Here is a 21281-nt window from a genome sequence, read left to right on the forward strand (position 1 = left end):
CCCCCCCTTCCTTAATCTTCAGTTATATAAGATAGTATACAAATCCACAGGCAGTGCCACGGAAACTACTTTCCCATGTCCTATTCAGCTATTCCAAGGTATATAACAGGGTAGATTGGTGCCAATAACAATTATTGAACAACAAAGTGGAGAATAAGGAAAATCTCTATTCTAAACTGCTATCAACAATTGGATATGCACACTGCCCAAATAATAAAATTGGGAGCATTAAACACTTGAATGTGAATTTTTTTTAATCAAATAAATAAGATAGATATTATTAACAATGGGTACAAAAAAAAAAACCGTATATAAGGAGTATACCAACAAAAAAAGAAAATGATATGATCTCCTACAAATGGCTATTCTATACCTACCAAAACCTGATGGGTGCACCAAACTGAAATAAGAGATAAGGGGCTATTCCTCAAATGAACATAATCCTTCTGTTCCATCAACCGCTCTCCTATTTCTTTCTCTGCATACAACAAACCATATAAGGTCTAGTTGACCAACATCTCACACCCCGTGTCTTCTCTTCTGTCTATGCAATACTTCTCTTACTGTTCCTGACATCACCCATTGTATATGATTGAACTTTCATGTTACAATCACAAAGGAAAACTATCCCCCCCCCCTTCCCCATAAATGAGCTAGTGAAAATCTACTCAGTTCTTGCACGTTTTGATTGTGTTTGCTTCATCCAATCAAGGCATTCTTCAGCAGAACCAGAAGGATGTGCGAGTTGCCACTCCAGCAATTTTTGTTGCTGCAGATGAAAATAAACGATGAGTAAATACTTCAAACCAATTAACCGCTTGCTAAGAAGATAGTATTAGTGGCATACCCATTCTCTAACAACTGGCCCTCCACTTTTAATCTGCAAAATGTTCATAATCTCCTTTCCATTAACCAGTGGTTTCATTTCCCAAACCTTCTCCAGACCTGGATTAAAGGTAAGCTCATAGGTTACAAAGATCTACAATTCAATTAAATCTGGTTTCTACAAAAAGCAACATGCACATCGCACACGGTGCATGTAAATGTTACTGTTCTAATACTACTGTCTATTGGAGCATTTTGGTGGAGTCATACTCCATAATAATACCCTTCATTCGTTAAGAAATACACTAATTAAGTGTGAAAGTGAGAAGAGACTTTGATATGAAATATAAACAAAGGAATTTGAGCAAGCACAGAAATGACAATACCTAGCGTTCTTATTGCATTCTCTACTGTCTTAAATAATCCGCTTCTCTTGTCCATTTCAAAGTTCTCATTTGAGAAACTTGTAGATAACACAATGTCAACAGGATATAGCTGCATAGATAGAAGAAGAGCAACGTGCCAAAATTCTTTGATTTCTCGAAGTAGCAAACCTGTTTGTGAACAAACATTAACTATCAATTTGCAAGATGACACTAACAGGTAGAGCACTCGTCATGCAGAAGAAAGCTATTGTTACCAGTCAATATTCTAAGTTTTGAAGCAACTGGAACCTCAATGGTATCACTTTTCCAATCAACTTCAAGAACTTGGATATCTTCTTTAGAAACGAGTAACGGAATTAAGGTGACAAACTTCTTAGTAACAGTATGCAAGCTTATGACCTGCAAATGGAGCATAATTTGGTGAACATCACATTTCTTGTGGTAGAAAGTCACAAGATATACTAGGCTTAATGTTCAAGGCTCAATCAAATGCATAAAACAGTCATATCAGGAATCACTCACTGTTTCCGCATCACTGGCCTTCAACTTGAGAGAATTGCGAAATATATAATTGACAACTGGAATCTGATAAGCGTCAGCCAAAGTTAGTATTTACTGACAAAAAATCGCAAATCCTCAACATCTGTAGACATTATCAAGTTCACAGAAAGAGGTTACAACTACATTAAAAATACCGTCTTTAGGCCGTGATTTTTTTTTAGAAGTTGTTTGATGTTATTTTAAAGGCTGGTAAGATGCCTGATGAATGGAGGTGGAGTACTATGGTTCCATTGTACAAGCAGGGGTATCAAACTACTAAGTCATACTATGAAGATTTGGGAGAGAGTGGTGGAGATGAGGGTGAGGAGAGGAGTGTCAATCTCAGAGAACCAGTTCGGATTCATGCCAGGACGGTCGACTATTGAAGCAATCCATCTTATGCGGAGACTGGTGGAGAAATTTAGAGAAAGAAAAAAGGATCTCCATATGGTGTTCATTGACCTTGAAAAGGCTTATGACAAAGTTCCGATGGATGTTCTCTGGAGGTGTCTAGAGGCTAAAGGTGTCCCGATAGTGTATATTGGGATGATAAAGGACATGTATGCTGGAACCAAGACTCGGGTTAGGACGGTGGGAGGTGACTCAGAGTATTTTCCTATTGAGGTAGGACTACACCAAGGATCGGTGCTGAGCCCCTTTCTTTTTGTCTTGGTGATGGATGAGCTGACACGGTCTATTCAGAAGGAAGTTTCATGATGTATGCTATTTGAGGACAATATAGTTTTGATTGATGAGACTTGGGACGGAGTTAATGATAGGTTGGAGGTTTGGAGACAAATGTTGGAGTCCAAAGGGTTCAGATTGAGCAGGACCAAAACAGAATACTTGGAGTGCAAATTTAGTATTGCGATGGATGAAGAGGGCAGGAAAGTGAGCCTTGCCACCCAACCTATCCCCAAGACAGAAAGCTTTAAATATCTTGGATCCATCATCCAGAGTAGTGGGGACATCGATGATGATGTCACGCACCGCATTGGGGCAGCATGGTTGAAATGAAGGCTAGCCTCTGGAGTCCTGTGTGATAAGAAGGTACCGCCTAAACTTGAGGATAAGTTCTACAGAATGGTTGTTATATCAGTATTGTTATATGGAGTAGAGTGCTGGCCAGTAAAGAACTCTCTTTACTCCCATGTTCAGAAGATGCATGTTGCAGAGATGAGAATGCTGAGATAGATGTATGGACACAATAGTAGTGATAAGATCAATAATGAAGTTATTCGAGAGAAGGTGAGTGGCATCCGTGGTCGACAAGATGAGAGAACGAGACTAAAATGGTTTGGACATGTGCAGAGGAGGGGTGTCGACGCCCTAGTTAGGAGGTGCGAGAGGTTGAATTTAGGGGCTATGCGGAGGGATAAGGTTAGACCGAGGACATGACCTTAGATAGAAAAAAGTGGAGGTCACGGATTAGGGTAGAAGGCTAGTAGGGATAGAATGAAATTTACTATTTTCCGATTTGTTCTGTCGTACCGTGTGTCGGTTTAGGGTGGTCATAGGTTTAGACGTGCCTTTATAGTTGTGTTGCTATTGCCTTTGATTATTGCAGTACTTTGCTATAGTTATTGTTCTTGTCTTATAAATTTTGCATTGCATTGCATTTTATTTTTATTTTTATTTTTATTTTTATTTTTACTTATTTATTTTAATTAGATAGAAAAAAGTGGAGGTCGCGGATTAGGGATAAATTGAAATTTACTATTTTCCAATTTGTTCTGTCTTACCGTGTGTCGGTTTAGGGTGGTCGTAGGTCTAGACATGCCTTTATAGTTGTGTTGCTATTGCCTTTGATTATTGCAGTACTTTGTTATAGTTATTGTTCTTGTCTTATAAATTTTGCATTGCATTTTATTTTTATTTTTATTTCTATTTTTACTTTTTTTTTTCTTTTCTTTTTTCTTTATGCTATATATATTGTTTTTTTCTCTCATATTTGGAACTGTGACTTTCGAGCCGAGGGTCTTTAGGAAACAGTCTCTCTATCTCCATGAAGTAGTAGTAAGGTCTGCGTACATCCTCCCCTCCCCAGACTTCTCTTGTTGGATTCCACTAGATTGTTGTTGTTATTGTCTTTAAGCCATGATTTTTCTTCTGCTTAGAAACAAAACGTCCACTAACATCAATCACAAGCAAAACACACCCTAGATGGAATGGCATCATATTAACTGTTCAAGTCATCACATAAAAGATGCAGAGTGGAATCGATCAATGCAAACCAACTGCCTGCATGGACTCTTTGATGGTCCAGAGTTTACCTTTTTGGCTTTGTTATCTCTATAAATGGTCTCTCTGAATGGCAAAAATAGAGCAGCATACATGCAAAGTCTCCTTTGATCATCCTAGAACCAGAAATAGATATGACAAGGTTAGTTTTAAATTAGCCTATATACAGAAGCCGCTGGGGGGGGGGAGGGGGGGTTACTTTGGATCAATCTTCACATCAAAATCAATTTTATCACTAATCACAGAAAAAAATGTGATATTGATAGTCTCTCTCTCACACATAAAGAAAATCAAACTCTCAGAATATGTACAACCAAACATTCCTTCGTAAGGTGAGAAGAGAAGAGGACGTAACTGTTGAAACCATGAGATGATAAGTTAAAGAACCACCCTTATACTAACGAACAGGACATAAATATATCGAGCACCTCTGTATGCTTTAGAATCTTGAATAGAACATACAACTCATAAGGATTTTCATACTTATCACCCTGTTGTAATTTCATATACAGATAACAAGTTCAGGCAGAAGCACGATCATGAAGTAACACTCACAGAAAATGAGGAGCGTCCAATAAGGTTTAAAAGCTCCCAAGCTGAACCCAAGCAAGCAACACACAGCCTGTAAAAGTCACAAATGATTAACATGTAAGAGGTAACAACCATCAAGGAGCAAGAAATAGAAAATTATACATCAAAAACCAGTACATCCAGAATAGAATTTTGATTTCCTTAGAATGGAATGAGCAATTCAACAACATGAAACAAACACTTCTTAAATTTTATCATGTTCCTTTAGCACTCTTTGTGGGTCCTAGGAACATTCAAAATCTTATTTCGACTTTGAAAATTGGTGGTTGACCACAGAAGGTTTTGTCGATAGAGTTGAAACTTGAAACTTGGTGGAACTCTTTTGTCTGCACTGGAAGACTTGACTACATATTAGCTTGCAAAGTCAAAGCCCTCAAAGGCAAGCTTAAGGAATGGAGTAAGAATGAACAAGGGAACCTGAAGATACAAAGGTCTAAGTTGCTCAGCCAAATGGAAGACTTGGACTCTTTACTTGATACTAGAGCACTGACAGAGGAAGAATCAGTCAAAAAGGCAGTTGTTCTCATGGATTATAGAGAACTACATATTAATGAGGAGATTGCATGGAGACAGAGGTATGACCTTATGGATGAAAGAGGGACAGAAACACTTTCTTTCATAACACTGCCAATGCTTATAAGAGAAACAACCATATTGATCACTTAGAAGTACAGGGGGAGAACATGGAAATAAGGGGATAGACAAGGCAGTATCAGCAAGCTTGGATAGGTTTTAATTTCAGAAGAATGGGATGCAAGCTTCAAGAACGCAGTCCATCATGCCATCATGCACAGAGTGACTTCCGATTACTCACTGTTGATGCTACAATGTGGTAGCTGGAACATAACGATTCTTACTTCAAATTTGAGAATTGGTGGCTTCAAACAGGAGACTTTGGTGACAGAATAAAGAACTGGTGGAAATTCTTCTATTGCACTGGAAGGTCTGATTACACTCTGGCCTTCAAATTGACAGCTCTGAAGAAAAAGTTGAAGGAATGGAGTAAAACAATCTAAGGTAAACAATGACTACAGAAGCAATGTGTAGTAAATCAGTTACAAACTGGATGAAATCCAAGATCAGAAGCTTTTTAACAGAAGATGAAATAACCAAAAGATTGGCTTTATCAATGGAATATGAAGATATTGCAAGACATGAGGAGATTGCTTGGAGACAAAGATCTGGGACACTATGGCTGAAACAAGGTGATAGGGATACTAATTTTTTTCACAGAACAGCCAATGCACACAGGAGAGTCAAGACACTGATAAGCTAACAGTAGGAGTAGAAACTTTGACAGACCCAGCTGACGTTAAGAAAGAGAGTGTGTGGTTGACAAACCAATCATCAGAGGCGACTAGAGTGCTTTCATCAAATGATGCATGTGGGCTAAGTCATTCCCATCCCAAATGGTGCCCCAAATTGGCCCAGAGGAAATAGTCTCCTACTATGAAGAACTTTACTCTGAGACTGAGGAATGGAGACCACATTTCGACATGAGGGATTGCCCCATGATAATGCAGAGGACAAAATGCTGTTGATGGCACCTTTTGAGCCACAGTAGATCCGGGGTTGTGTCAAAGCATGTGCAGGAGACAAAGACCCAGAACCAGATGGATACATCATGGTATTCTTCTCTTTATGTTGGGAAGTGATTGGTCCAGATGTAATAGCCACAGAGCAAAAAATTCCACAATGAAGGTGTCTTTGGAAAGAGCTGCCAAATATCTAAAAAAGGGGATGTTGTTCAATTGTCTGACTTCAGAACAATTGCCTAATTGGAGGTAGTGTATACAAGATTATTTCTAAAATATTGACAGAAAGATTGAAGAAAGTGATCCACAAATTGGTGGATTGTCAATAGATGTCATTGATCAAAGGGAGGCAAATCATGGATGCTATAATGATAGCAGATGAATGTGATACTAGCAGACAGAGGAGCAATATACCAGGTATTCTATGCAAATTAGATATCCAACAGGTTTTTGATCATGTAAATTGGAAGTACCTGCTAGACCTCCTACACAATATGGCCTATGGTGCTAGGTGGTTGAAGTGGATCAAACAGTGTATTAGCAAAGTTGAGTTTTCAGTTTTGGTTAACAAATCTTCTATTGGCTTCTTCTCCTCCGACAGAGGCTAGAGGCTTGAGACAGGGAGCACCCTATCCCCTTTCCTCTTCATGCTACCTATGGAAGGCATGAGCAACATGATACCGATAGCTAAAATGAATGTGTGGGTGAGAGGGTTCCAAGCAAATCCCAGCACCATATTTAGCTTAGAAATTACACATCTTCAATATGCAGATGATACTCTGATTTTCTGTGAGGCCTCTAAAGAGCAAGTCCGATACTCAAAGAGTTATTTTGATCCTCTTTTAATACATTTTAGGCTTACACATAAACTGGAACAAGAGCTACATATATCCCATTAATGAGGTGGAAGATATCCAAACACTTGCTCATGCATTCGGGGGAGAATAGGAGCTCTACCTACTAACTGCCTGGGTATGCCTTTGGGAGCAAAGAGCAAATCAAGAAGGGTATGCAATGAGGTACTAGAAAAGTGTGAAAAGAGGTTGACCAACTGGAAGAGTCAATACATCTCCCAAGGAGGAAGATTGACCCGGACCAACAGTGTGCTTGATGAGCTACATATATGATGTCTATCTTCCCTGCTCTTGATAATGTAATACAGAAGATAGATACTTTAGGGAGAAATTTAAGGCAATGATGATAAGAAGAAATTTCACTTAGCCAAATGGGAAATTCTGACAAAGCAGATAGAAGGGGGGGGGGGGAGTCAGGAATATGACGATTCACACTAAGCCTACAGATGAAATGGTACTGGATAACACAGGTGGTGACCACTCCTTATGGTTGCAGTATCCGGAGATCCTTCAAAAACTATGGCCAATCTTCCAATCAAGGGTAGGCTTCGAAATGAGGGGACAAAAATATCCTTTTGGAATGACAAATGGATGGAGCAGGACAGACTAAAGCATGTATTTCCAGAGATCTACATTTTATGTCAACAACAGCAACTATGGCTGAAGTATGGACAGGACAAGGATGGAATCTCAATCTAAGAAGATATCTGAATGACTAGGAAATTGACAGGATTGATGATTTCTACAACACTCTAGCCCAGTTCAATGGTTTGACAGAAGAAGAAGACAGTCTGGTTTGGCAGTGTGACAGTAAAGGAAAATTTACTGTTAATTCTGCTTACAGAGATCTTAATTCCACCAACAATCAGGTATGTTGTTGGCCATGGAAGATGATTTGGAAAGTGAAAGTACCTTACAAGGTAGCTTTTTTCACGTGGCTCTCAGCAAAAGAAGAAGTTCTGACTCATGAAAAAAAAAAGATAAGGTAACATATCGTATTAACCACAATGGGTTGTTAAGACATTATTACATGTCAGGAGAACAAGCTAATCTAAGCAAAAAGATCTATAGAGAACAATGCATTCGAGTCTCAGTATTCTCCATGTACTTGTGTTTACACCAAAAGTGAAAAAGTAAAATATAATTGAGCTTTATCGCCTGGATTGGGTTGCTCTTTCCTTCAAAGCATCTTAGATTCCTTCCCCTCCAATAGTCCACCAAATACTATCTGGGATCACACTCCATCTTCTTTCATATGGCAGGAGATCAAGGAAAAAAGATGTTTCCATTTAGTAAAGTGGAAAATCTTGATAGAAGCAAAAGACAAGGAGGACTTGGCATTACAAATTTGAAGAACCAGAGCAAAGCGTTGAAATCAAAGTGGCAAAAACGAATATGGGGAGAGCAGGATATTTGGGTTACCAAGGAGGTCAATGTCCCATATGGATTGAGTCAATGGGGGTCCATCAGAGTTTTATGGCCTTTCATTAAGAGCAATTCCATTATCAGAGTTCTCAATGGCAACAAGACCATCTTTGGAAAGATAAGTGGATGGGCAATAGGAGTTTGCAGTAGTCTTTTCCTGAACTGTATGCTCTTGCTCAACACCAAAACAGGGCCCTTCCCCGGACCCTGCGCATAGCGGGAGCTTAAGTGCACCGGGCTGCCCTTTTTTTTATGCTCTTGCTCAACACCAAAACAGGAAAGTGGTAGGGATGTGGTCTCCTCAAGGGAGCTGTTGCTTAGATGAATGATGAATGATTGGAAGATTTCTAGACTAGCTGAACTCTACAAACACCTGGAATCCTTCAACGGATTGCAAGTAGTAAACTGTTTGTAGTTGACTGGTAATATAAAGGGCCTTTACATGGTGAATGCAGGATATAAGATTATGAATTTGCCAGAGCCACAGATCTCTAACTGGCCATGGAGACATGTGGTGAGTCAAGATACCTTACAAGGTTGCTAGTTTCACATGGTTGTTAGCCAATGAGGCTGTGTTGACATATAAATGTGTGATAAAGAGAGGAATCTCTTTATGCTCAAGGTGTTTTTTATGTGGGAATGAAGTTGAGATCGTAGGCCACTTATTCCTACATTGCAGAGTCAAAGATCAGCCATGGAAGATTTTATCAATCTCAGAGGTATCTCTTGGACAATGCCTAGCTAGATTGTTCATACTCTTTTTAGCTAGAAGAAAGCTGGAATTGAGGTAAGGGACATAAACAATTGGAGGATCATTCCTGCCTGTATATGGTGGACCATCTGGAAAGAAGGAAATGCCAGATGTTTTGAGGATAGAAGTTATTTTTTTGATCAATTATTTTGAGGATAGAAGTAACACAATACAGAAGATTAAACCCAACTCTATTATGTTATTTTGTTTTGGTGTACAAAGTCCTACTTTGAAGATATCAAGATACAAAGACAATCCTAGAAGAGTTTGATTCCTGTTAGGATTGTATTTTCTTTAGTTTTTTTTTTCTTTTTACTTCTCTTGTAAATTGGGATTTCAAGTCCTGGTCTATAATACAAACCTTGTTACTTGCTCAAAACAAAACATGATCAAGTGTTTCCAACAAAATTAAAAATGAGAACACCCCAGAGATGACACAGCTAAAAGCAATTAGAAATAATCTAGCTCACCAAAAACTGGATTTAGATCAGAGAAACCATCACATAGGGGAATGTTCAGAACTTCTTCTTGTTAGGTTTTCCATATATCTAGCTCCAAGCAATTAAATCCATATTTCCATCACCAAAAGCAAACAAGATCATGTCTTATGTCTACTACCACCCTTCTCCCTAGAAAATAACGTCCAGCTTAGGGGATGTTCCTTCTACCCTAATCTCTAGTACAGAGCAACTCCAAGGCAAACAAGATCATCCCTTTACTTCTACTACCTACTTTCTCACTAGACAATAACATACAGTATAGGGAATAGTGAATGAACTAGGCTTTTTGGGTATTTGGTCCTTGTGAAGAACACAGCAATATACACATTTTCTTTGTAAGGAGCATCTCAACAAGCACACAGCTAATGATTTCTTGAAAATAAAGAAGATGTGGAAGACAGTAAACAATACCTATCACATCCATCAGGAATTGATGGCTCAAAATCAGAAGGAATACTAAATACAGCCCAAAATAACTTCAAGTCAGCAATATAAGTCATTGCTTTGACTGGTTGATCGCCAGACATCATAAGATCAATCTGTAAAATAAAGTGAAATAAAGATAAGAAGCAGACAGCAACCTCTTGCAATGGGCATTTACAGATTCCCTTCTAAGAGAGAGATCATCTAGAGCTCCAAATTAATTTCAATCACGTAAAATTTCACTTAGAGATAAGATAAACATACTTCATGTCCTATGCGTTCTCTGCTAATTTTATCAGCAATAGCAACCCTCACATCCTCATCTGCAGCTGCCTTCTTTAGTTCTTCATCTAATATAAACCCAAACCTTGCACCTAAAATCACCAAATCATATGGAGAACATGAGTGTCATCTAGCTAACAGCACAACAAAGTTATGCCCCAACCAACTTTATTGGAACCAAAAGTGATTGAAGGAGATACGAAGATGTTAACCATTACATTTGACTTAAGTCTACTCAAAAGACATGTACACGCGTAAAATATGCAACCTCTTCCACGAGCTGGATTTGAACCAGTTCTGGGAGCAAAAGAATTGCTAACTTCGCGCTAGATCACATTGGAGGTAATGCAAGAGCCCCCTGCAGTAGATCCAACCCATTTTAGGTTACATATAGAAGTTTGTTCCTGCTTCCTTTGTTCCGCTAGCACCAAAGATCAAGAATTCAAGACAAAAAGAAGATTGGTTGGTACAGGTACTTCTGAGGAAAAGGAATAAGAGAACCTTTGAGGGGTAGAAAAAGATAGGCTCACAGAGCAGTCTCTTGCAGCATGTCTAGACCAATAGCCGAAGCAGATGGACAGGGTGCCACTTGCAGCCATGTTGATCAAAATGACTAAGTTTAATGACTTGACCATGGTACAGGTAGGGCTTGTTTCTGATTCTCATCAAATTTTGGTGTACTTTTTGTAGAGAACAATCCGAGGGTCTTTTGGAAACAACCTCATCTCCATGAAGTAGTGGTAAGGTCTGCGTACATCTTACCCTCCCCAGACCCCACTTGTGGGATTTCACTAGGTATGTTGTTGTTTCTTTGTAGAGAACAATATATTGGTGTAGTCTCTCTTCTGCCTGAACACCACTTGTATAGTGGAACGTAAACCTATCCATATCCAGCCAGCCATCAACACAATTTAGCTCTCTCTCTCTGAGAAATTCCTTATGTTTTACTTCAATAAGTAATTTTGAAGGGTAAGGATGGAACTGCTAAAAAAGAACTAATCCTACTTTAGATGCCCCACTTAGCTCAATCTACAAAGCTTAGATATATTCAATTTGCTTATGACTTCGAAGAAATACCTCCAAATCAATCATACATGTTGATTTGGGTGATATATTATCACATATTGAATCTAACAGTATTAAAATACCTAATACCGTACACACACACCAAGACCAAACCCTTAAATCCTTTTGTGCTAAAGTTAGAATTTCGAGTTTATTCATACACATTGTAAAGTTTGGGAATGATATTCCTAAGCCTGTAAAATAGTCAAAGGTTGAACATGGAGAAGGTCTCAATCTTGAATTTGACTGGGATGGCTATAGTCGTTCTAATATTCGCACCTGAGCTCTGTGTAGAAAGAGCTCCACCTGTTTAAAATTTTACCTATAACTCAATGGATTATGAATCCATGCTTGAAACTTCACAGGCTGCAAATCATCCAATATCATAATGTCAACAGCAGTGTTGTCAAAGGCACGTTTAAGCCCTGTAGCAAGGCTTAAAATGTGTTGAGCGCTTCGTCTCACTTAATGTGCGCTTCGGTGTCATCAAGGTCCTAAGGCATACTCTTACTTGCCAATGAGCCTCTTCTGAAGAGGTGACACTAAACAATTGATACTTCACTTTTATCGTAATTGTTTTCAATTTCTTTGTTCATATATTTGTTACTCGTCCTTATAAATATTAGTCTTGGACAAAACATATATATTTGTATTGTATCTTCCTTTGCGCCTTTTTTCATTAAAGTTCATGCTTTATTTGCGCTTTGCGCTTAAAGCCCCAATGGATCTTAAGAGCTTTTTTGCGTTTTTTGCTTTTGATAACACTGATCAACTGTAACACTCGACATCTATGCCACATATAGGATAAACAAGGCTGTCATAAGAAGAGGGAAGCAGGCAAATGAGAGATTGTCTAAAGCATTACCAAAACGAATAGCTCGAAGAACTCTTAGAGGATCATCCAAAAAGGTCTGTTTTGGAGGTAGTGGGGTGACAATTTTTCCAGACTTCAGATCTGCAATGCCTGAGAACATGAAATCAATTAATTAGTCAGAGACACTTGTAGTTTAACCTATCTTTATTGGTACATTTACTGAATTTGGACAAAAGAAACAGAGGTCATGCTTACCTCTTTCTGTAAGATCTTCAACTGATCTGGTGTTAATGTTGTAAAACAAGCTGTAAAGATAATCTTTAGTGAAGGATTAACTGATTAATCATATTCTATCTTTTGGAAACAAAAAGCTAACTTAAAATAAAGTTGGACTAGTACATAAATGCATCCAAAGGCTAGATTCTCCAAACTAAATGAAATGATATGAAAACACCCCCCACCCCGCCCTGAGAGAAAAATAAAACAAACCAAAAAGATGCAGAGAAAATGAAGAAATATATTATAGAAAAAAAGGAAGAAAAAGAAACTAAAAGCTTCCCCTGGAGTTTGTGCTCTTACACTGACATAATCAAGGTGCTTTTGTTTCCTCATTTACTCTTTTTTGTTATTTGGGACTTTGGGCTGGGATGAAGGGAATTAGATCAACTAAAACAAGTTGCTTCCTACAAGTGTAAAGGTGTGGCAAAAATAAAAATAAGGTGCCAGAAAGTAAAGATATAACAAAGTACCTATTAATGGTCAAATCCCTGCGATCTGCATCCTGTTTAGCAGTGCCGAATTTCTAAGGAACAACAGATGAAAAAGAGTTTAATGAAGAAACTAGCATCCATGGTACACTGAACACACACGCTTGAGTGTTAAAACTCTGACATTTTAGTTTTTTGATATAACAGTTAGGATGACAACATTAAATTAATGGAAAGGACTTTAATCATAACAGATATCAAGGGTAAATATATGAAGACTTCATACTATTGCAACAATGGCTGATTAAGTTCATAAACAAAGGTCCTATTAAAAAAAAGAAATGCTAAAAAGAAATTAGATCTTGGTAATTAAACTATTCCAACGTATTAAATAGGAGACTTTCATTAATCTTGAGCAAGCTGCGGACTGGAACTGGTAACATGATTCAGTATTCCCATTCAGTAAATAGCCACCCCAATTGTGCCCACTTAGCAAACATTTTCTTAGGACTAGGTCATTCTTAATTGGAAGGATGAAACTAAGCATTGCACTCTCTTAACTGAAGTATTTGATACCGACTGCATTAAAGGACGCTCATGCAAAGGTGCTAGATTTACCTATTCCTTCCTTTACTCCCTTTTGTTAATTTTTCATAGCTAGGTTTGGTGGAATCTACTTAGTCTTCATCCCTCGCATTTACAGTTTTTAATAAAAAAAAACAAATTTAAACACCAAAGAGAAGATATACATTTAATTACCAGTTCACATTTACATACCATTGTTGGAATACGACTGTTCTCGCTGTAGTCTTCTGCTCTTAAGTTCACAAAATCAATCCACATGTCAAAAAGGCGCATCCTTGCTGTTTCCAAGTGCTTTGACTGATCGGGATTGCTATGAAAATTAAAGAACAGTATTTAGTTAGTGACAATTACTCTACAACAAAAATAATAAAGTGGTATATCACAATCAAAATAGATAATCGTAAGATCTTAGCGTACTCCTAATAGGATAGAAGGTAGAACACTTATAGCTAGGGATGGGCATGGTATAGTAACTACTGAATACCCTATCGAAACCAAAATTTTTATACCACGGTTTCGGAATTATGGTATTTGGTATTCGATATTCATAACAAAAATATCGAAACACCAAATACCACACCAAAATATAATTCATAAATATTATCAAAATGCTGGCAAATATATAAACTAGTATTGACTACTCTATCTTGATTGAAATGTCCTTTTTGGGAGATTGATTAATGAAGGAAATTGTTGTACTTTTTGTTTAATATTTCTACATGTGTAAGGTGTATGTATGATATAATTGAGACGTTTCTTGAAAAGTCGAAATCATAGTTCTCTATTATATAAGTATAGGTAAGTTGAAGGTGACAAAACTATGACGATTTATCATACTGCAATATATCTAAACCAAACTTTAAAAATATCAAACCATACCGAATTAATTTGGTATGGTAACAGCATAGCATTTTTAAAAACTGAAATTACCAAACAGAGCAAATTATAATTTTCTTCTTTTTCCGTTTTTAGCACCAAAAAAAAGAACTTGCATCTTTTTAATATGTAGGAAACCCAATAGTAGCCCTCAAGTCCCAAACTCCACTTAGAGGGCACAGACCATCAATTTTCAGTTTAGATAAGATAGACCATCTACTTTTAAAATCGAAAAGACGGTAAACCATAGTAAAATCGAATAAACCATCTACGTTTACACCTAAATTATCATAAAACCACATATATATATATCAATAAATAATACATACAAGTAAGATCACAAACGTCATGTGGTCATATATTTGATTTTTCAATTAGTAAATGTTAAACAATCACATTTCAAATATTGTATTCATTTGTATTGGATTTATTTAGCAACAAACAACTTTATCTAAATAATAAAATTTGTACGCTAATTTATTTAAATAAATTTGAGTTAATATCTTAAAAGATCATTGAACTATGAGAATTTATATAGCAAAGTCATTGAACTTTATTTTGTATCAATAAAAACTTAAGACTTTTATCTTCCAAAATCACTCAACTACATTTATCAATTAAATAATTTGATATGAAAAAATAAATTTTATATGCCATGTAAATATAGACCCTATAAATCCACAATATTTTTAAAGAACCCAATTCTTAAGGAATAACATTTTAATACACAAATTATTACTAATACAGAGCTCAACTTTGATAGTTGCTGCTTTAATGGTGGAGATGGAATTATTATGAATCCCTCAATTATTATTTTTCAGTAAGCAGCTAATATGTGTTATCGCTAACAATGCTCCTCCATAAAATTCATAATAATAGTTTCTCTATATTTTCTACCGTCGGATAAGTATTTTCCTCAAAAAAAAGTTTTTTTTTCTTTTTTTTCATATAGATAAAGAAAAATAATATACAAATATACAAATTATTTTATATGGTATGAGTTTATTTAAAATTTATACAAAACAAAGTTTATGACTTTACAAGATAAATTCCATAGTTCAATGACCTTTTAAGATATTAACTCAATAAATCTACTAGAACAAATACAAAACATAAAACCAAGAAAATAAACAAAATGATTAAAAGATTTGAGAGATATTTTTGTCTTTACAAATATTAATCCCATGGTATTAAATCCGATGTATTATAATACCATCAAATGGAAGGTATTAGCAATACACCCTATAATACCATGTAGGTTGTGTAACTAATTATTAGTTACACATAGGCCCAAAATTTCTACCAAACATAGTATTAAATAATACCATACATAATACATGGACTATTTCTCCTAATACACTCTACCAAACGACCCCCTAGTGTTTTATATTTCTGTTGGAATCTGAACCCTCAGTACAATACTAATTTCCAAACTAAGAAATCTACTAGAGCAAACATTTAAAAATAATTGGGCCTACACTAAATGGGGGACAACACAGCTTCACTTCCCACTTCAGAGAAACAAAAATTTAATTCATGGTTCTACCATCTATGCAAGTAACTATTTTTGCCAATTCATAGATACAAAGTTTGTTTCATCAAAAGTATTGCCTTGCAATGAGACAATATAGCTTGACTCCCCATTTTAGTGAGACAAAAAATTTCCTAATATGCTTGTTTTTCGTTTAGTCATTTGTGCCAATTACTTTTCACCAGATTTACCCATCCTCCCTCGAAGTCAAAGACAGACCAACATTTACCTCTATTGTGGTTGCTTAACATCTACCAAAACCAAGACTTATAGCCCAATGTACCGAGGAAAGAATGCAGGAACATACCACTGGATAACACCAATTCCTTGGGTTTCCTCACCGGATGCTGATAAGTACTCGTTCACTTTCTCACAGAACTCTCGTCCATACATGTTGTCAAGAGCAATATCAATGTCGTAGCACTCTTTACCTAGCAACTACAGTAATACAACTCCAGATTAGCCAAAGGAAAAAAGGTGAATAGAAAGACAAATCACTTATATTAAACAACAATATCTAATTTCTTGACTATTAAATACTTTGGCCACATAAAAAGTCACCAAGATACATGTACAAAGCAATTCCAAAACATCTCCACAGGAAAGAAAGTTAGTATTCAACTGAAGCACAAATCGAACTAGTTTAAGGCTAATTAGTTCAAGTTAGATAGTTTTGCATGTTGCTATTAACAAGATAAAAGAGAAAATCTAAATATGGTTGTACATCCCTAGAGGAGGTGCGAGAGGTCGGTTATAGAGAGTACAAGGAGAGGAAAAGGTAGACCAAAAAAGTATTGAGGAGAGGTATCAAGACAGGATATGACAGCTTCAGATTACTGAACATGACCTTAAATAAGAGGGCGTGGAGGACGCGTATTAGGGTAGAAGATTAGCAAGTAGTGTAGTGTTGTCTTGCTTAGGGTGGTTGGTGTTTGTCGTTGTACTATTTGTATTACTGTAGTTCTTGTTTTTGCTATCCATCATTATTTATTGTTGTTTTCAATACTCTATCCTTGTATTATGTTTCGATTATTACACTATTTTGTTGTAGTTGTTGTCTCCTTCCGATCAACTTTGCATTGTTTCGTTGTGATTCGCTATATTTTCTTCTTTGTATACGGAATTGCTACATCTGAGCCAAGGGTCTTTCGAAACAGCCCTTGTACCTCCACAAGGTAGTGGTAAGGTCTGCATACATTCTACCTTCCCCAAACCCCACTTGTGGGATTTTACCGGGTATGTTGTTGTTGTTGATCGTGCATCCCCAATGATGTGCATTTTTTCTGTTTATTTGTTTAAACGATGTATCAAGCTTCATGTTACTAGAAAAGGATACAAGGCTTATACAATGGACAGTGAATAAAAGATGATGTTGCTAGTTTTATATGGACCTCTTATAAAGAAATGAACGCCATCAGTTCAGAAATCAGATTTGTGTGTACAAGAATTATTTCCCTGGTGATTAACCTACTGTAAGCTTCTTCCTTTATTCCAACCTGGTACCATCTATTCTTTGCCCACATACGCAGTGTTCCATAGTTTAAGTTGAAACTAGAAAACTTATATGATGAAAAACTTATTTGGTTGAGAGTATACACTGTCACATCTGGATATATTCCCCACAATTAAAAGAAGACCAGAAACTATGATATTGAAAATAAAGGTGCATCAAAAGGTTGCTTACTTCTCCCTATTTTAAGCACTCAACTTGTGACTAAATCTGTTCTGAGCAATTTAAAAAGCAAATGAATGGGACCTGATTCTCTTTTCAGTCTATTGATGACTTGAAGACCTCGAGTCTCACTTATCCCCCCTAAGAGGATTTTGACAGCGACTTGACCCATTTTATAGAGTGACCTTTGAGCTAATATTTCAAATTTAGAGTGTGGCTCACTAAAGTTCCATGAAAATACTACTCCCTCCATGTTTCCATACAGAAGGATTAGTATCTCTTGTACCAGTGGCGTAGCCACATATAGCTCAGGGTGGCCAGTCGGACACTTCGTCAAAAAAATATACTATGTATATAGAAAATTGTACAAAATATATAGGTCAAAAATTATTTTTCATACGTATATATCAAATGTTGGATACTCTTAATAAAATTTCTGACTTCGCCACTATCTTGTACTAACTTACACCAACTTGGTGCTAAGTTGTTGCACTTTCAATACATAATCTACTTACCTTCTCAAGAAAAAAAAGCACTACTCCCTCCGTCCATGATCTGGACACATGTATAAGTATTACATTCATTACATATATCATACTCCCTCCTTTTCAATTTGATTGTCTAGTTTTGACTTGGCACGGAGTTTAAGAAAATAAGAAGAGTTTTGAATCTTGTGGTCTTTAAGAAATATGTGAAATATACCAAAATGCATTTACTCTGGTGATTTTAAACATGTTGAAATTAAAGAATTGTTAAAAAAGAAAAAAAATGTTCTTTTTTAAAAAGTAGGACAAACAAATTGAAATAGAAGGACTAATTGTTAGTGACAGTACAAGAGAAAGATGGCTGCAAAGTTAGTTTGATAAAAGAAATAAGAAAACATGTTAAAACCTGAAATCCTGAATATTTAAAATATTTGTATCCTGAATTAGAATGACATCAAACATGTGGGGACGTCGAGTATCATATAAGTTGAAACAGACTCAATGATGGGAGTGTCAAATAATTAAGTTTTAGCTCCATAATACATATAGTAATTTGATTGTAAAATTTCATAACAGTTTAGTTTGGTGTAGAGAGACAAAGTCTACAGAAAAATCACAATATATACACAAACAAGAGAAATAAAAGGAGTAACCTTATCGCGAACCCAACCACCAGCAACACGAAGCTGTGTTCCCATTTTGTAATGCTCGACAACTTGAAGAAGACGGTTGAATATCTGCTCCTCTTTTGGCGTTAAATCAATATGGTCCTTCACTTGGACTGACGACGGCTGAAATGCTTGCCCCTCCACCATTGTTGTAACTCCGGCGTAAAACCCTAACGCCGGCGGCGATTGTTGAACGGAGAAGACAAAGAATCTCTTGAGTTTGAAGGCTGGAAGAAGGAGAGAACAAGAAGAAGTAGAAGGGTTTGGGAAAGTGAAGAGACGAGGGCGACTGATATTCAATGTTGAAACAGCTGCTACGGCTATACTCGAAGCCTTCATTTTTCTCTCTTTCTAAAGGACAAGTAATGACCCGCTCTCATAAGCATGACAAACGGGTCGGGTCGGGTCGGCCCTATTAGTCATTGTGAAACCTAGGTCTGGGCATAAAATACCAAAAACCGAATTATCGAACCAAATCGGCCATTTCGGTAATTCGATTTGGTATTCAGTACTAAAATATAACATTTCGATATTTTAGGTTCGGTATTCGATATTTTTAATTATATTGTTCGGTATTCGGTAAATACCGAATACCGAAATTAAATGACCAAAATTAAAGGGTTATAGGCCCATTATAAAGAAAATTTAAGTCAAGCCCAATAACCAATTGCCCAAATTCAGAAATTCCTAAGGCCTAACCCAATAAGGTAATAACTCTAACTCTTAATCTTTGCCAACATAAGCTTGAACCTGTCAAAATCATTAAGTTCAGCCCTCTGCACTATCAACTTCCTTCCCCATGAACTGTTCTCCCACTTGGTCTTCACATCAGCAGCTTCCATAGCCTCAACCAGGGTCTTCTTCTTTGGGATTCTTTTGATGTCAATTTTGATATCTGTAAGTGAAAGCCTCTTGAAGTTCATCTGGCTCCTCACCATGTCCGGAGCATCACTAAGAGCCCTATTTTGGTCGATGACGTCGACGATAACAACGAGCCTTCCATAATTCTTTCTGTAGTTGATTAGGGCTACCCTTCCAATCTCCACGAACCTCTTGAACGGCATTTTCGGTGATCTGAAGGAGTAGAAGCGCCTTTTATATTCTTACTTGTGCTAATCATCTTTTTTCCTTTTAACTATGTCCAGGTAAATAGAAGCCTAATGCCAGCTTCTGTGATATCTGTTTACTGTGCTTATATTTGCTATTACGTGGTTCATGTTATCAGAATGAAGAAAGATGATAGTGTGTGAGCACTACTTCTCTAAGGCTACCTGTTAATACACATACTATTTTGTTCTGTTTTTCTATGATTTTTGAAGGGTCGCAGTAAATGGAACAGCAGCTTCCACTATTTTTCTACCTGCCAATATCTTTTACAATTAGTTTGAGACTCAGTTGTATTCTCAATTCTATATCCATTGTTTAGTTTGTTATTAAAAATCTTCACATCTTTTATTGTTGCTATTGTGAATATGATGTACTAACATATTCCGTGTGGACTTTGACTTCAATATGGTATTACCGAATACCGTACCAAATCGAACTTTGATTTACCGATTACCGAATTATCGAACTGAAGTTTGAAAGTTTGGTATTTGGTATATACTTTGAAGTACCGATTATTGAATTACCGAACCCAAACTTTAAAAATATCAAATTGAATACCGAATGCCCAGCCCTAGTGAACCCCCCCTACAAATGACAATCACTCAATTAGTCATCAAAATCGTCTATCTTTTTAATCTTTCAAAAAAAGTCACTATACTTAACCTAATTATTGTTAATGGTTATCTTCACCGAATTTGGTATTTTTGCGTGAGATAAGTCATGTATGGAAAGTTTAGTTTTAAGAAAGAAATAATTAAAACACTAATTAACAATTTGGACCAATTTATGATTCGGAAAAAGGGTCTAAAATGTCTTCGAACTATTGAAAATGGTACAAAAATGTCATTCATCCATCTATTGGGCCTAAAATGCCCTTGACATCCACCTTTAGGTCTAAAAATGACCTTTTCTTTAACGAAAAAGGGCATTTTAGGCCCAATATATGGATGAGGAGCATTTTTGTACCATTTTCAATAATTCGAGGACATTTTAGGCCCTTCAAAACAGAATAAGAAGGGCAATAGTCCAAAGCCAAAGGGAATCAATTCCATAGAGGTTAAGAGGGAAGCATAACAAGACCTTGAATCTGCTACAATAGCGGCTGCTAAGTGATATCACATCATCCGGTCATCGTAAAACCTTCATTGATCGACGTCCACTCTTAGATAATCAACCCAGCCTTCCAAGCTCAAACCGTTCCCAATCCCAAATCGCCAAGCAAGCCCAAAATCTCAAATTGTCAACGTACGATCCGTAAGAAGAGGTAGAAGGGGTAGAAGATCATCGAAGCTGAGGCAACGCCTAATTCATAACTACCATACCAGAGTCTGTTATTCCAGTCTACAAGAAGCCAAGCTGTCGAAATCGACATCGGAGTAAAAGCAAGGCCTAAAGGCTCCAAATATCGCAGGTATATG

The 21281-nt window shown here is 36.8% G+C and overlaps 2 protein-coding genes across 2 annotated transcripts; both read right to left on the reverse strand.

The window, feature by feature from the left end:
• Positions 1-236: 236 nt before the first annotated feature.
• On the reverse strand, positions 237-19098 carry LOC129902445 (tRNA nucleotidyltransferase cca2). Its single transcript, XM_055977682.1, has 15 exons — positions 18742-19098; positions 16239-16369; positions 13717-13834; positions 12982-13034; positions 12488-12537; positions 12284-12382; positions 10336-10445; positions 10060-10187; positions 4548-4614; positions 4025-4108; positions 1734-1796; positions 1466-1610; positions 1212-1379; positions 848-945; positions 237-769 (listed from the first exon to the last, which is right to left on the reverse strand). Exons 1-15 carry the CDS (start codon positions 19093-19095, stop codon positions 665-667), a joined length of 1773 nt encoding a protein of 590 aa, XP_055833657.1. The 5' UTR covers positions 19096-19098; the 3' UTR covers positions 237-664.
• A 374-nt stretch (positions 19099-19472) lies between these two features.
• LOC129903619 (probable 60S ribosomal protein L14) lies at positions 19473-19820 on the reverse strand. The gene has a single exon (XM_055979171.1). It carries the CDS (start codon positions 19818-19820, stop codon positions 19473-19475), a length of 348 nt encoding a protein of 115 aa, XP_055835146.1.
• Between the last annotated feature and the right edge of the window lie 1461 nt (positions 19821-21281).

The sequence above is a fragment of the Solanum dulcamara genome, chromosome 9 (genome assembly GCF_947179165.1).
Source record: "Solanum dulcamara chromosome 9, daSolDulc1.2, whole genome shotgun sequence".
NCBI classification, from domain to species: domain Eukaryota; kingdom Viridiplantae; phylum Streptophyta; class Magnoliopsida; order Solanales; family Solanaceae; genus Solanum; species Solanum dulcamara.